Source organism: Microchirus variegatus (genome assembly GCF_963457635.1).
Source record: "Microchirus variegatus genome assembly, chromosome: 17".
In the NCBI taxonomy this organism is placed as follows: domain Eukaryota; kingdom Metazoa; phylum Chordata; class Actinopteri; order Pleuronectiformes; family Soleidae; genus Microchirus; species Microchirus variegatus.
The window spans coordinates 22,389,952-22,405,273 of NC_139818.1; the positions used below are offsets into that span (position 1 = coordinate 22,389,952).

General features: G+C 39.0%; 2 protein-coding genes across 3 annotated transcripts; one reads left to right on the forward strand and one right to left on the reverse strand.

The window, feature by feature from the left end:
• Positions 1–207: 207 nt before the first annotated feature.
• Positions 208–1,408, forward strand: phf5a (PHD finger protein 5A; the record flags this gene model as incomplete). Its single annotated transcript, XM_083903457.1, has 4 exons — positions 208–259; positions 596–619; positions 1,062–1,228; positions 1,319–1,408. The coding sequence occupies 4 exons, from the start codon at positions 208–210 to the stop codon at positions 1,406–1,408; spliced, it is 333 nt and encodes a 110-aa protein (XP_083759583.1).
• Positions 1,409–1,839: 431 nt separating this feature from the next.
• tefa (TEF transcription factor, PAR bZIP family member a) lies at positions 1,840–10,263 on the reverse strand. 2 transcript variants are annotated; one of them, XM_083904085.1, is made up of 5 exons: positions 10,051–10,263; positions 6,095–6,460; positions 5,393–5,613; positions 4,455–4,666; positions 1,840–3,411 (listed from the first exon to the last, which is right to left on the reverse strand). In XM_083904085.1, the coding sequence occupies exons 1-5, from the start codon at positions 10,124–10,126 to the stop codon at positions 3,366–3,368; spliced, it is 921 nt and encodes a 306-aa protein (XP_083760211.1). In that variant the 5' UTR covers positions 10,127–10,263; the 3' UTR covers positions 1,840–3,365. The 2 variants fall into 2 exon arrangements, with proteins under 2 accessions (XP_083760211.1, XP_083760210.1); XM_083904084.1 differs by lacking the exon at positions 10,051–10,263 and adding an exon at positions 7,171–7,440.
• Positions 10,264–15,322: the final 5,059 nt, after the last annotated feature.

The window sequence follows — 15,322 nt, forward strand, 5'->3', positions numbered from 1 at the left end:
CTTTAGTTCGAAAAATTATAATTTTTTTCACAACATGTATAGTGTTAAAATACTCACCGCAATTCGCTCAAAAGCACAATGCTCGGGTTTTTGTCTTTTTCCCCCGGAGGCGCTAGGTGGCAGTAGCTCCGTTCCTCGACCAAAGTTTGCAGGTCAAAGTTGAAAGTTGAACCAAATCGGTTGTGCTTTCCTTACGTTGAATGAAAAATGGCTAAACATCATCCAGACTTGATCTTTTGCAGAAAACAAGCCGGTGTCGGTATGTTTCGTCTCAATTCTCCTAAAACTATCGGTTTACTCTAGTTTTTTTTTGTTACTGGTAGGCCTTTCATGTTGTTTTGGCTTCGCGTTAGCTAACATGCTAACGATTCAAGCGTGGATTCCGTTCGAAGTGTTTTAGCCGCGGTGCTAGCATAGAGATGTGATGTCGTTGGAATAATGATTTGTGCATTTGTACTTGTTGTAATTAACAATACGTTTTCACTGCTGTGTGTGTGTACATATAAAGAAATGATATTTGTTTCCCGCTGTATAAATGTACTTATTAATGTTAATACATGGACTAATTACTGAGTGCTTTGTTTTTGCTCCCTAGCTATCGGGAGACTCTGCGAGAAATGTGAGTATTCATCTACAGTTTAATTATAGGTTGTATGGGATGCACGATATTATCGGCATGATATCCGTATCGGCAGATATTGGCCTTAAAATGTATTATCTTATATATATATATAGCGACCATCACACCAAGAACTACCGATATGACTAATGACTACAACTGTAAGCTATATTTGATAGTTTTTTATTTTGCTCACTAAAACAAATGCACACATATACAAAATATTATGCTAATGTAACTACAGAAGAGGCTAAATGATCTTTGCAGTTGGGCACTGGGCAAATGTGTATGTAAACTTATTGATATTTGTTATCGCCTCCTGATAAATCAGCATATTGGCACATTTTGCAAGTCATACTAACTGTCTTTGTTATTTCTCCACCATAAGCCTGCCGTAAACTAGTTCTTGGCTAATAATATCTTTTTCTCCTGCTTCTCTCAGGTGATGGAAAGTGTGTCATCTGTGATTCCTATGTGAGGCCGTGCACGCTGGTGCGCATCTGTGACGAGTGCAACTACGGCTCTTACCAGGGACGCTGTGTGATCTGTGGCGGGCCGGGCGTTTCTGACGCCTACTACTGTAAAGAGTGCACCATCCAGGAGAAAGATGTGAGTACAGAACTGCACATTTAATACGACACAACTGTACCCTGCTGCTGCTGCCTCTTCTTACTCTTCTTTATCTTGTCGTCTTTTCAGAGAGACGGATGTCCGAAGATTGTGAACTTGGGCAGCTCTAAAACAGACTTGTTTTATGAAAGGAAGAAGTATGGCTTCAAGAAGAGGTGAAGATGCCACTGCTCGGTCTGCCTGTTTTAGTTTTTCAGCTTTTGCAAACTTTCTTTACAACTTCAAGAAACATTTTTTGACTTGTCAATAAAACTCGGTTTTATATTTCTTTTTTTGCTCTGTGATTGCTTTCGATATGAATCGCTCGACTGGACAATTAAATTAAACATCAAGAGCATCTCTTTCTACTCCTGTGTCACACTAAGTAGTTTTCCACTTTTTTTATTTTTATATTCAAAACATGCATTTACTTATATATTAATGCTTAGATTCTAGTGTGACATAAGCTTATAGGTCATTTTATCCTCTGGAAAGTATTTACTAGTTGGATGGTGTATGGCTGAATCTTAAAACAAACATTCATGAAAGAGTGTCACTTTTCCAGCAAAGCTTTATTTTTATATATATATTTACTCTATGTACAGGTCTAGCGGTAACCACATTCAAAATAATAATTCTAAAAAAGGACATTTCTTTCTACAAAGACGGAACCAGGAGTTTTAGGAACCCTTCTAAATGAACAAATTGATCTGTTCCACATAGAGAAGGAAAAAAAATAGCAGATATCAAAGAAAATGGTAAAAACATGTCAGGAAGAAAATCATTAACTTCAAAAAGTTGTACTGAAAGCAGTTATATAACGGTTATTTCCACAAAAGTCACTGGAAACAGTGAAAAAAAATCTTCAAACTAGTTTGGATGTCATTTGATTTTCATGGATTCACTAAAATGAAACGGTCAAAACTATTTATTGGTGGAAGCACAGCAGCATAGTATTAAAATCAACCGCCTTCTTGTGAGAAGAGGCCAGATAAACAATATAAAGAAACAACAGAGTTATAAACATGTATTATTGAAGAGTGCTGCTGTAAAATGCAGCAATGAATGGCTTTAGACATAGACACTCGAGAGACATGGGGCTTCCTCACTGTGTTTTAAGGATGCCCCAGATACAGACTGCTTGTCAAAAAATAAAGTCAACACTAAGTTCAGGTGGTACAGACATTATCCGTTTACAAATCTGAGATGCAGAGTTTTTAAAAATGTTACGGATGTCTTTTTTTGTTACGAATGCAAACTTGATAAATTGAATTAAGCCCCCGTATAGAAAAGGACTTTAACCATTTCATAAAGCAACTCATTCAAAAGTGTCAGAAACATTCAACAGCATTTGTTCAGCAGAGATAAAAGACACAAATAACTACAGAGGGAGTTCAAAGAAATCTAACCGAGCATAAGTCAAACAAGTCATCGACGGATCATTATAGACGACAACTATTCACAGCACATGCATTTGTGTTACCAACACATCTGACGTGACACTAAAATGTGTACATGTCAACATGACGACCTGTAGAGAGTGAAGCAGGCGACCTACGCAGTGACAAACGCACAACGGAGAGACACACGGGACACTGAAAAGGCTCCATGCTGAATGAATGAAATCACGGTGATCCCATAATAAAGCTCAAGTTACTGGAAATCAAATGTCCTTTTGTGAGCAGAAAAGCCCAGCGTCGCACATCATCTGAACTATATATATATAGACATGTATTTGAGAAAAAACTGGAAGCAATTGAGCATGTCGGTTTATTTCTACGATACCATAAAACGGAGTAAAAATCTACCCGCTACCTAAATATCAACTACCTCGCCTAAAAAACACACAAAAATATACGTTTTTTTCCCCAAAATAAACATCACAGATGATCTCTTTTGGCCAAAGGCATACAAAGCAGGATGAAGGTACACTTTTTATATATCCTGTAGAAGCACTCGAATATTCGCGCACACACACACACACTCATCTCACTTCTACGGACAGTCGTTCAAGTCATGAAGGAAAAAAATAAAAACAAAAATATGCCACGCTCTCTTTGTCGTATTCATCGGATCGACTCTACTTTTCTCACAAACCAAAACCCCATTAAAAGGTTTCAATTTATTGATTTTTTTTTTAGGAAAAGAAAGCAAATGTTGGGTCTTGGTCTTCTGGCACCGCACTTGAAAAAGAAGAGAACAATAATGAATGACAAAGGAAGGAGAGGGAGGTTATTCAGGATTCACCGTCATTCGCTCGATGGGTTTGCTTTGTGTTCCCAGAGTAGCTTCACTACAGGAGGTCAAATCAATGGATATAAATGCGTCGTGAATTCACGCCGCAAGATAACTGCCATCTTGGAATCCTGTGTCGGGGGTTGGTGAGGCGTTCCCGTGTAAGGAATACCCCATGATCTTAAAAAAATAGTGAATTCCGACACACACCGTAACACAAAATAAACAGGTGCAACGCAACGTCACCGCACCTGCATTCAATCCAAATGTTTGCCAAACACATGGGACTGATGTGACGTATTTGGTGCTTTTCCATTATACAGTTCTTGCAAGACATGGCTCGACTCAACCTGTTTTTTTTTTTTACTGATTCATGAGCGCGACGCCCGACACAGGAAACAAAGCGAACAATGCCAAACTGTAGATCAGTTTAAAAGACTTAAAAATCCTGAAAACACACATTAATCTACACTATTTAGCAAGGAAATGTCTAAAAAAAACTAAATGGAAATGTCTAAAAAAAACTAAACCGCTTTTCCCATCACTAGTTTGTGTCGCGTATAATACACCACTACAATGACCCCACCCACATAGAGGAGGTACTATAGTGATGAAAAACGACACTAGCGCAAGAACTGTATAATGGAAAAGTACCGATTGATCACACAGTCGATAAAATCTATAGATGAGCTGCTTTCAGACGTGCACTTAAGTCCAGATGCTCTAAACAAATCAGCTCTTGTGTGTGTGGTAAAAAGTCAGATAATGCTTTAAATCAAGCTTAAATGCTCCCTCCCCGTCCTCTTCCAGCACTATTATGTCAAAACTGTCCAAACAAAAGAATCAGTAGATTGGGTTTCGGTTCACATGTCTCACAATCAGGAGTTTACACGACACGGTCCCTAGCCCGACTTGTAAAGACAAAGTGACTGATGCTGTTGTGTTTACTGTACGTGTGTCCATTAGCAGATTCTTTTTTGGGCTTCCTTACAGTGGTCCAAACTTGGCTTCATAACGGCTCGCCACGCTCTTGAAGCGGCCGCACTCCTTTCGCAAATCGCCGACCTCCGTCCGCAGCGCCGCGTTCTCCCTCTCCAGGAAAGCCGCTCGCACCGTGATCTGATTCTCCTTTAACCGGCGGGCGTCGCGCGAGCGTTTAGCCGCCACGTTGTTTTTGTTCCTCCTCTGCCAGTACTTTTCATCCTGGGAGAAGCAGAAAAGACAGCAACGGGGGAACGAGTGAGTCACAGGGAGAAAAAAAAGAAACACATGACACCAGCCTCTCCCACCTAACCCTGTCACTAAGGTAACCACATTTACCAGCCTGATGTTTAATTTTATCAGCACATTAGTTGAAACCTGACCTGGGCTGGGTTTATAATCCGACAGGCAGCTTCCTTTCTGCATGTAAACAAATACCTGTGTTGTTTAGTGGCCTGGAAAACTGCAGAGTCACTTCAAGACACGAGGACAGATTCAATAAGACATGTCCGGGACTTGTCTTCTGTCCTGACAACACTTATACAACGGAAAAACATCTTAATGATGATAATCTAATAATCCTGTTCCATTACATTCATAATAGTATGTTCATATAGAGCAGAATTGAGTGTTTTCAGCATAATAGTCATAGCACAGTCTTATACCAAGGCTCAAAACGGTAACAAAATCTACAGCAACAGGTCAAATGGAAGTTTTATCCTCCCCTCCCATGCTTCTCACATTCAGTCCACAGAGAGTTCCTACCAAAGGCAGGGTTATGAATCCAATTTAATGAAAAATACTAATGTCTTAAGCTTCCAAAGTTCGTAGCAGTGAAATGCAGCATTTCATAGTTTCCTATGTTCAATATTAATGCATATTTTTTTGGAATTATGCCTCATCAATAGTGACTTGTGTTGTGAAAGTATGTTTTTAGTCTTCCCTCACCTTTCGCTCTTCGGGCACGTACACCTTCTTCGCCTTCTTGATCATCGGCTGTGGCTTGAGCTCCTCCTCAGAGAACTTGTGCTTGCGCGGGTTGAACAGCTCTCCCCCGGGGACGCTCGACAGCACCAGGTCCGTGGGGTCCGGCTCGTAGTTGATGTCGACCTCGACGTCCTCGGGGTCGATCGGCTCGGGCGTCGCTCGGTTTTCTTCTGTGGACACTTCTGAGCAGATGGGAAAGGAACACGGCTTCGGGTGAGCGTGAAGACCAAATTAGCAAGTTATTAACATCTGTGAATTTGGTCGATTAAGAACGAACGACATTCTACACTGAAGCTAGTTAGACTTTCTGAGTTCTCACCAGCATCGCAGCATGAATTAAGTTTGCCATCAAATAAGATCAAATAAATACTATACGTATAAATATAATACGGAAAGTGGTTACATAGACTTTAATTCAAGTGGAACTTGCCTATTATATTAATTTGATTTCTTTATTTACACCAGTGAATGTCCTGTATTGACTTGTCAAAATGGCTTCTCAGTGGGTCTATTTAACAACAGTGCCTTGTCTCTGTCACTGAAAGACACTGGGGTTGCATCATCTCAGCCTACATAACCAGTTTGGTGACATACCCACACTCACTTAGCATATATTAAGTGAAAGCTTTCTTCAGCGCCCCCCAGCAGTCTGATCACACTCACCTGCAGTGACATCACAGACGAGGTCAGAAGCATTCTCGATGATCAACACCTCCTCGTCACACCCGTCCAACTCCTGAATGGGAAGCAGGGACAGCGAGGAGGACGCGCACGCTGGCTTGGCGACTGTTTTAACTTTGTCTTTCTTCGGCTTCGTGATGTCTTCAACCGCTACTAAGTCGGCGTCGGCGGCGATGCCGTTCTCCATGAGGAACTCCTCCAAGTCCATGTACTCCAAGTGGAAGTTCTCGCCGTCGTAAGGAATGGTCTTCTCCCAGATGGCTGGGGTCAGGGCGGCTGAAGGACCCATGTCGTTACCCATTCCCAGTAGAACATCATCTCGAAGACATAGCTTCTCTTTGTCGGTGTCTGAAACACAGCAAAGATACAATATCGGGTTTTCAGTTCACATGATAGTTATAAAGAAGGCATATCCCTCAGTCCACCACCCCTCTCTTGTTTTATTTAATTCCATCCTTCACCTTAAACACAAAACAAGAGCCAAAAAGTTGCATTTTATGTGACTAACTGGAAAACCAAGTATGTAAGATGTACTTTTATTCATAATAATTTGACATTTTTGGTGTCAAGATTCATCAAATGTGAGTTTTGTAGCTTTCTGTAAAAGTACATCAGTTTTATCTAGCTATCACTGCAAAATGGGACATAATTCTTAATGTAAGCTAGCATTTAGCAGCATTTTTTACATACAAATTTGCTCCTACTAATATGATTGATAATCATAATACTGATGATAATACACACTGTATTAAGTGTTTAAACCAGTGCCAATTTAATGTTTTTTTAAAAGCATGTATCAACATTTAAACCTGCATGTATTTACATTCATGCACATATTCTATAATCGTACAAAATGAGTCAAGTTCCCCTTTAAGTGAACATTTCAGCATGATAAATTCAGGTGTGTGAGTCTGGACAATGACGACGTGGAGAGTGTGTGTCCGTGTGTGGTGTGTGTGTGTCCAACAAAGATGGTCTCTGTTGTTGACCATTTTACAAACAGTTGTTGGGGGTTTTTGACCTTGTTTTGACCTACGCCGTTTGTCTTTTCGTCTTACCGTCGTCTCCATCGAAGATATTCGGCGGAGGCATCTCCATGATTTTCTTCAGAACCACCGGAAAAGCGGCCGGAGCCTCGGAGGTTGATCGATCGGTCGGCTCTACCGACATTTTTGTGCCCCTTAAATAGACGACGTGGAGCGGTGGAGAAAAAGAACCCGGCGGATATTTCGCTTTTTACTCAAAAGAGGTTACAAAAACCGCCGTCAGAAGCCGTTTCTAAATGTGTGTAAATCCACAAAAAAAACCCCGCGGAGAAGAGATGCCGCCGGTTTGACCCACTTCCACAGGAAAAGTACTCTGCGCTCGAGCAGAAACCTGGGAAAATATGTCGTCTTTGCCTGTTCCTGATTGGCTGACCCTGTTTTGTCCTCATGAATATTAATTTATTCCGCGCAAAGGGGGCGTGGACTATCGAAGATGAGCCAATAGCGTGCGCTCATTGGTTGACCGACTTACTGCTCCTGTTCTACTGCTCCAGAGGAAGTATTTTCAACGTCGCACACCAACCAAACACGCGATTTAACGTAAAACATGTTCGGGGATAACAAACAACAACAACAAGATGACGCCATTTTAAAGGCGCAACCTCGTTTACTTTCCTATTCTCGATGGAAACAACAGAGAACAGAGTTGTTCCCAGCAGCTGGTGGAAACCGGCACCGCTCGCTCACATGCGAAACCACGTGCCCCACAGCTTCACGTAAACAGACCACGCCCACCAAGCGCTGCGCTATGTGTAAGAATGTACAAGGGGGCGGAGCTTAAGTGCCTGACTGGGAGTATTTTTTTTAAAGGGACACTGTGTAGTATTTATGGGTTTATATAACCCAAAACATATAACCGGACTTTTTTCAGCCACACCGTTTACTTTTATTTATCTAATTAATATAATTAATCCTGAGTAACGTTTGTTTTATGTGGGCGTCTACCGATACCCACATTAGTCCCATACGGTCATTTTTAGACCATTTATTGAATAACAATGAAGCTGTTCATTTTAAATACATACTTTTTGTGTAACAAATATTGTTCTCCCCACCCGAAAAGAAGAGAGAAACAACCCAAACATGACTCGGCTAAAATGTTTGATTCGTATTTCGTATTTTATATTTTGATCCGTCCGATATCCGTAAATATCGTACAAATACAGACCGCCCGATGTGTGTATAAATGGATGTGTAAGGTCAAAGGTTGAGAGTCCTAATTCGTGAGCTGTCACCGTTGATTATTCTTGTTTATCTCATTATGGACAAAGATAAGATTCATGTGATCTTCAACAACATTGACTAAGATTAAAGTGGGGAGAACATGCAGCATGTGCAGCATGTTCTCTCATTAAAAATGAATTATTCCTGAAATTATGAAAGCTAACGTGTGTTTATAAACAATGTTATTCAATCTGTAAAGGAGAGTTAACCTCAGTGAGGCTTTTGTTTTTGGCCCAGCATTAAGGAGAAGGACAGTTGAGGTCAATTGTAAAGACATAAGAGTGACTATGTGAATTAATCTATCTAAAAATCACGCTTTGGTCATATACAGTAGGTACTTTGCTGGGAATGAACATGATGACGATGACCCCAACACGTCGTATAATGAAGGTTAAACGAAGTAGATTATATTGGCACTTAAATCAAAGTCGTTTTTGTCTAACGGCGTAATTAATCCATCACGTTATTCACATTTCACCGGTATCGAGTGACAGAAATCCGAGCTCACATGTCGTGATGAAACAGTCACTGTGTGTGAAATGGGGTCAGGAGGCGCAGCAGGAGCTCGCTTCAATGTATAATGATGAGATTACTTTGACCCAAATGTGATTGATCTGAACCTCCTTCAGAGGCTTTGCCTACAGCAGATCAAACAGGAGTCGTCTGGTGATTTAAATACTTTTAGGGCCAAAAACATTAAAGAATACATACAATTCATAGATAGATAGATAGATAGATAGATAGATAGATAGATAGATAGATAGATATACTCTATTTATTTTCTATTTTGCAAATATGTATTGTGTAACTATGTAAATTTGGGTTTGATGGTAATCGAGTAGTGGAGAAGGGGTAGGTTTAAATAAGCTTATGCTTCATCCTACTCCTTTTCGGACATGTTGGGTTCATATTATTATTGTTTTGACTATAATTATTGTTTGACTAATCCCAATGGTTTTGTTTGTTTGTTTTAAGTTTACTTTCTTATGTTACCCGCACATGTTCGAAATAAAGCATTCATTCATTCATTCATAGATAGATAGAAACACGTTTTTTTTCATGATTAAAACCAGATTTCTGAATGTTTTAGCTTATTAAATGTGAAGATGTTCTTAATTTCTTCGCCCCACATAACAAAGAAATCAATAAAAGTGAATCATTTTGGTTTGTGGACAAAAACAAGACATCGATTATGAAAATAAAAACATTAGTTGCAGCTCTAATATATGTATATATTCATTTGATCCTATATCTGTACTCAATGATATTGATCTACATATGTCTTTTATGTTCAGACTTTTATTTGTGTTTTGTTTTTATGTTTTCCATGAATGAAATTGACCCCCTAGCCTAGGGAATAAATAAAGTTTTATACTGGGAATTTGAATTTTGAATAACAAGAATCCCTTTGATTTGATGCCATAATCATTACTTTGTGACTTTTTTTATTGTAAAAGTAGTGATGTAATCTGGTGTGTGTGTGTGTGTGTGTGTGTGTGACATGTTTGATTGAATCAGACCTTTAGAGCCGACACTGACAGGCGGTTACGTAACACACAGACACGCAAGTGAGCGGAAAATGTCGGTGCACTTTCAAATTAAAAATGTAAATAAATGTGTTCAAACTCGGCCTGAATCACAAACACACAGCGCGTGACAGTCACTTACCGCCATCGTTGAAGCTCGGGAGAGCAAACGGATGCTCGAGAAGAGCTCTGAAGACCTCCGGGATCTCTGTTGACATTGTTTTTAACCACGTTAAAACCAAAAATTACGGTGAATAAAGCAGTTTAAACGCAGCGTTCGAATAAAAACTCAATCCTGGAGGTAGTTTAATGCGTGTCAGCGCTGTCATGAGCATTAAAACGAGCAGGAAACCACGTGAACTGTGTTCTACAAGTCACTTTTATAACTGTCAGTCAGTTATTAAAGTCCTCTCTCCTCAAGACGCACACGCCCCCGCTGCTGCTGCAGCCAATCAGAAGCGAGCGAACCCGGGACGAGCGCTGATTGGCTGTCACTGTGACGGACACAGACTGGAGCCAATCAGCGCGCGGCTGAGTTACCTAAGGTTAAAAAAAAATAAAAAACCGTTGTTACAAAACCATTTAGTGACGCCAACAGAATTCTGGGAGTTTTTTGGAGCTAACGCATTATTTATTTTAATAATACTATTTTTTTTACATTATCTTTTAATTTAATGTGCACATGTTGACACTGAATTTCATACATTTATATTTATTTTTGTCTGTTTTTGTGATATTCATAGATTCATCATGCATGCACTAAAATGTGTCACTTTGAACCGTTATCACATAATTGGTGAGGGGCAATATCACTGAATTCCTACTTATATATTATTATACTACAATAGTATGTTTATACTATATTATTATATATACTACTATATTAAATCTTTGCTTTTTCTTTATACCAAGAACCCACTTCTTCTCATTTATCGTAACCCAACTGAGACACCGGCTCTATGACAATTTCTGTACCAACTTTTGTAAAAGTTATACGTTTATGTTACGATTTAGGTATATTATTTAAAATGGAAATACATAAATACAGATAAAAAGATAACTACCTACAAATTTACTTTCTCACAATCTGAGTCTCAATAACAGATGTCACTGTATTAACTATAGGGGTGGCTGGAAAAATGGATTCACATAAGAATTGGGATTCTAATCTTCCACAAACAAAACTTCAAAAATCGATTAAAAAAACAACTTTATTTTTTCTATTTTGAAAGGAAAACACACAAAACACCAGTTTGTGTTATTTGTGTACAGTTTATTTTTGTAACTTCTGGGAAAAAAAGGCAGCTCGTCTAAGCTTTTTATTATTATTATTTATGCAAGTTATTATTTTGTACAGTAAGTAAGTTTTTATTTGTTTTGAATGAATAACTTAACTTTTATCTTAAGTTTGCTTTTGTGTGATTACATCATTGGAATCAGTTTATTTAAAAATCACATTATATTATACAAACTGTATTGTTTTGATGCCATAATTTGCCTTAACACACTGTGCATTGTATGGAGAATCGTATGAATCAGTCACCCAAAGATTCACATCCCTAATTAGCTACATGTGTTTATCTACTAAAAATGAACGACCAAAATCAAAAGCGTGTTAAGAAAATTATGTTTTTCGGTCAAAAAACAACAACAAACAAACAGTGTGAACAGTGGGTGGAAAAACAAGACAGTAAACCCACAGAAGTTTCTTTCTAAAACAGTCCGTTTATTAAATGCTTTCAAGAGATTTGGTCCACATTTGTGATCATGAAATTCCAACCAGGGAGGAGAAAAGAGAAAAACAAAGTCAACCAACGGGATAAAACAAAAACAAATGTGACAACAAAATGTAATAAAAAATACAGTACAAAAAAAGAGGCCTTGTTTTTTTCCACTTCTTACGACCCTGGTTTCTTTATCTGTTGCGTTGTTGATGAAAACAAATCGAATACTTTGTTTCTAACCGACCGATTTGTTCAGGATTCTCTTTTTGTGCGTGTGTGTTACGTTGTGTGTCGGTTCTGCGAATCAAATGACACAAACTACAAAAAGAGAGCGCGTTTCCAGGAGGCCGCATTCACATGAATATTAGATAATAATCCCAACAAGGTTTCATTTTTTATTAAACCACAGCAGGATGTGATATTTTTTAAAAATAGAGAGAACAAAGAAAGCTTTTCAGCCAAAAGACTCCAGCAAATAAGAAGACGTTATGTTATCAATAATATATCTAATGTCTGCTTTGTAAGGCTCACAATAATAAGCGCAAATATCCAAAAACAATCCACAAACCTTACTCTTAAAATGAGGAAATATTTCATGACAGACTCCAAAAATTATGATTCAAATATACTTTGTCATGACAACAAACACCTGAAATGTAAAAATTATGAGTCAAGCCAATTGTAATCAGTGCTGTAATCTGGATTAGATTGTGAATGCACATCATCTCTACGTCTTTATCGCTGTTTTCAGCCGTTCGGTGGGTCTGTCCGTTTGTGCTTCGACACTTGCACTTGCCAATATGACCAACAGAGGCCGCCAGAGGCATTTTTCACGTGACCGGGGTTAAGTCCGTCATCTCTGATTGCCATTTTCCCCGAATTCGAGGTTTTCCGACGACAGCTCTTTTAACGCGGCCGCGTGCGTGTGTGGAATTGATCGAGTCGAACCGGATTACGAAAAGGAGACGAGATAAACTCAAAATTAACGCTCAACCTCAGCAGATAAGGACGATTAGGATAAGGGATTTTGAAACAAGGGCCAATTTCTCCAAATACGAATGACGTCTTAAAATAAACAATCATGATTAGAAAAGATGTGTGTGCAGCCTCCCTTTTATAATAAGTGTCATGATTCGCTTTGCCTAACAAACACGTACACAGTTTCCTCCGCGCGTGTGTGTGTGAGTGAGTCAATTAAATCATCAACGCTGGTTTTTCCTCCAGCAAACAGAAGCGGCGCCTCCCACTTCACGCTCTCGCTTCTCATTTCTGTCGCGTAACAAACTCACTTCGGCAGGGGTTTTGTTTTTGTTTTTTTTTAAAAAAGGGCAGTACTTTAAAATAAAATACTGTCCTTTTTAAAAAAAAAAAAGAAAACTCCCTGAAAATAATTAAAAAAAAATAAAAAAACAAGATGGAGACACTTTTACTGTTGACAGCAAACTCTTCCACAGCCACAGAAAAGGAAAAACAGCTCCGCCATCTCTTATCTAAATTACCTTATGAGTGTGTGTCTAAGTATTATAATAAGTATCAGGTATCATATACTGTATATAGTAAGCAGGATTATACAATAAGGGTATGTATCATCTCATAGATGTAGTATATCGAATAAGGCGCTATACAGAAGTATATAAGCCTCTGTGTATGCTTTTTTTTTTTTTTTTGTCGTTTCCACATCGGGGGGGGGAAATCGAGATCGAGAGAAAAGTGGCACAGCGCCGTGCCGGGCAGTGAGCGGACGGAGAGCTCTGTCCGCAAAGGGACAAACGGTATCATTTACTCATAGACATCATTTTGTTCCCCGCCGACAAGACACAGAGCTCGGACAACATTAAAGGTATAGCACGTCACCACCTGTAGGACCTAAACAAAAAAAAGCCTTACGACATCGATCAAGAAGATGGATCATCGCCCGCTCCGCTCACCGCCCCCCCCTAGGGGCCGCGCACACCGCCGCATACGCAGACGCATATTTACCGTCAATTATTATATTCATACATGGATACGTATATAAAGAGAGAGATATACATCGCAATTAACATACATATATCAATAGCATATAGAAGAGAAATAGAAATAAGTCAATAGATAGCAATCATTATCGTCATCATATTCATCATAATACTAGGTAGTGGTGGTAATACAATCCCTCAAAGAAGCGAATATCGGGGCGGGTTGTTCCAGACACGGGCCTCGTTATTATTATCATTGTTAACCGTCTACGATGGCGCTAAACTAAAAATCTGACACGTGGTTTCAAATGAGGGATGGGACGATAGCACTGTTTTGTGTCCGATACCGATATCGCGAACTCAAGTATCTACCGATACCTATATTAGTCCGATAAATTAATTTTAGACCGTTTTATGAACTATGGAGCAACACATTTATGCCGAGTCATTTCAAAAGACATAGTTCTCCAACTGAGCCCAAACATGACTCAGCTAAAATGCTTTTTACTATTTTACAGTGTGCGCATCGTGAAAAGACATATACGATTTTTGGATTGTAGCTTTCATATCTGTCCGATATCCGATCCAGTGATTTTGACCAATATCGTACCGATACAGATACAGATTCCCATCCCTATTTCAAATGCAGCTCAAATCAGATGTGTATCTCCTTAAATCAGATTTCAAATTGCCGTTTTGTGCAAGTAGGCTAACGGTTGAGCCGTCGCCAACGAGTATCTGAACTCCCGTTGTGAAGCCTCCACGATCTTCATGTGGAAGAAGAGCTGAAACGAGCGATAAACTTGTGTTAAATGTTGATGAATCAATTTGGAAGCAGAAGCTAATTTCCCGTATAGACTTCTTTTTGCAACCAGCGAGTCGCCCCCTGTTGGCTATTCCTGGTGTCTCCTTTGCCAATCAAGTGTGTGACGTGATGTTCTGCTCCATGACTTAAACGGCGTTTAACAACCGTATTCCAAAAATGTTTTTTTTTTAATTACGCCAGACTGCTTCAGTTTAATACTCTGGGAAATTCATAATTATTTTCTACGTGAAACTCAAACACCCTGTCTGGAACAACCCACACAGAAGGAAAAATTACAAAATAAAAGTCTTTTTAAAAAAAAAAAAAAAAAAAAAAAGTCACTATAGTCATCTAGTTCAGCGATACGTGTCATATAGCAATACCTCAATAACAAGAAGTTCTATGTAATCAATACAGGTTCTCAGGTTATATATTTATTAAGCTTAACCGCTAAGTTATCAATTATTATTAGTAGTATACCATTATTTGTAAATATGCATAATATGTGTGTATATGTATCAGAATATAGACATACCTCCGTCGAGTCTCCGTCCACATTAAAGGCTAGAACATGATAACGGGAAATCTGCCTCTGTGTGTGTGTGTTTGTATATATGCGTGTGTTGTTTATAGGCACAATATGTGGTGTGAATCATTTCCCCGTGTCATTCACACAGGTTTTTCCATTAAAAAAGGTCCAGTGTGTAACATTTAGAATGGTCAATGAGCCAAAAGTGAACAGTTTTTGACCACGTTCTGGTTTTCGTAACCGTAGAATAAGCTTTTAATTTGTACGAGAAGCCGTATTCTTGCTTTATGGAGGCGATCCATGTTCATCATCCGCCGTAGTTCGTCCGTTTCACCGCGAGACGTCGCTAAATCCTACAACACTGGACCTTTTTTCGGGGGAGGTATTTTTATCTTCGGGTA

Excerpts from the sequence above, each read along its gene's own strand:
- tefa (XM_083904084.1), bottom strand. The coding sequence starts at position 7,282 with ATGTCGGTAGAGCCGACCGATCGATCAACCTCCGAGGCTCCGGCCGCT. Across the intron at positions 6,461-7,170 it reads TATCTTCGATGGAGACGACG|ACACCGACAAAGAGAAGCTA; the intron begins GTAAGACGAAAA and ends GCTGTGTTTCAG. Across the intron at positions 5,614-6,094 it reads CGTCTGTGATGTCACTGCAG|AAGTGTCCACAGAAGAAAAC; the intron begins GTGAGTGTGATC and ends CCATCTGCTCAG.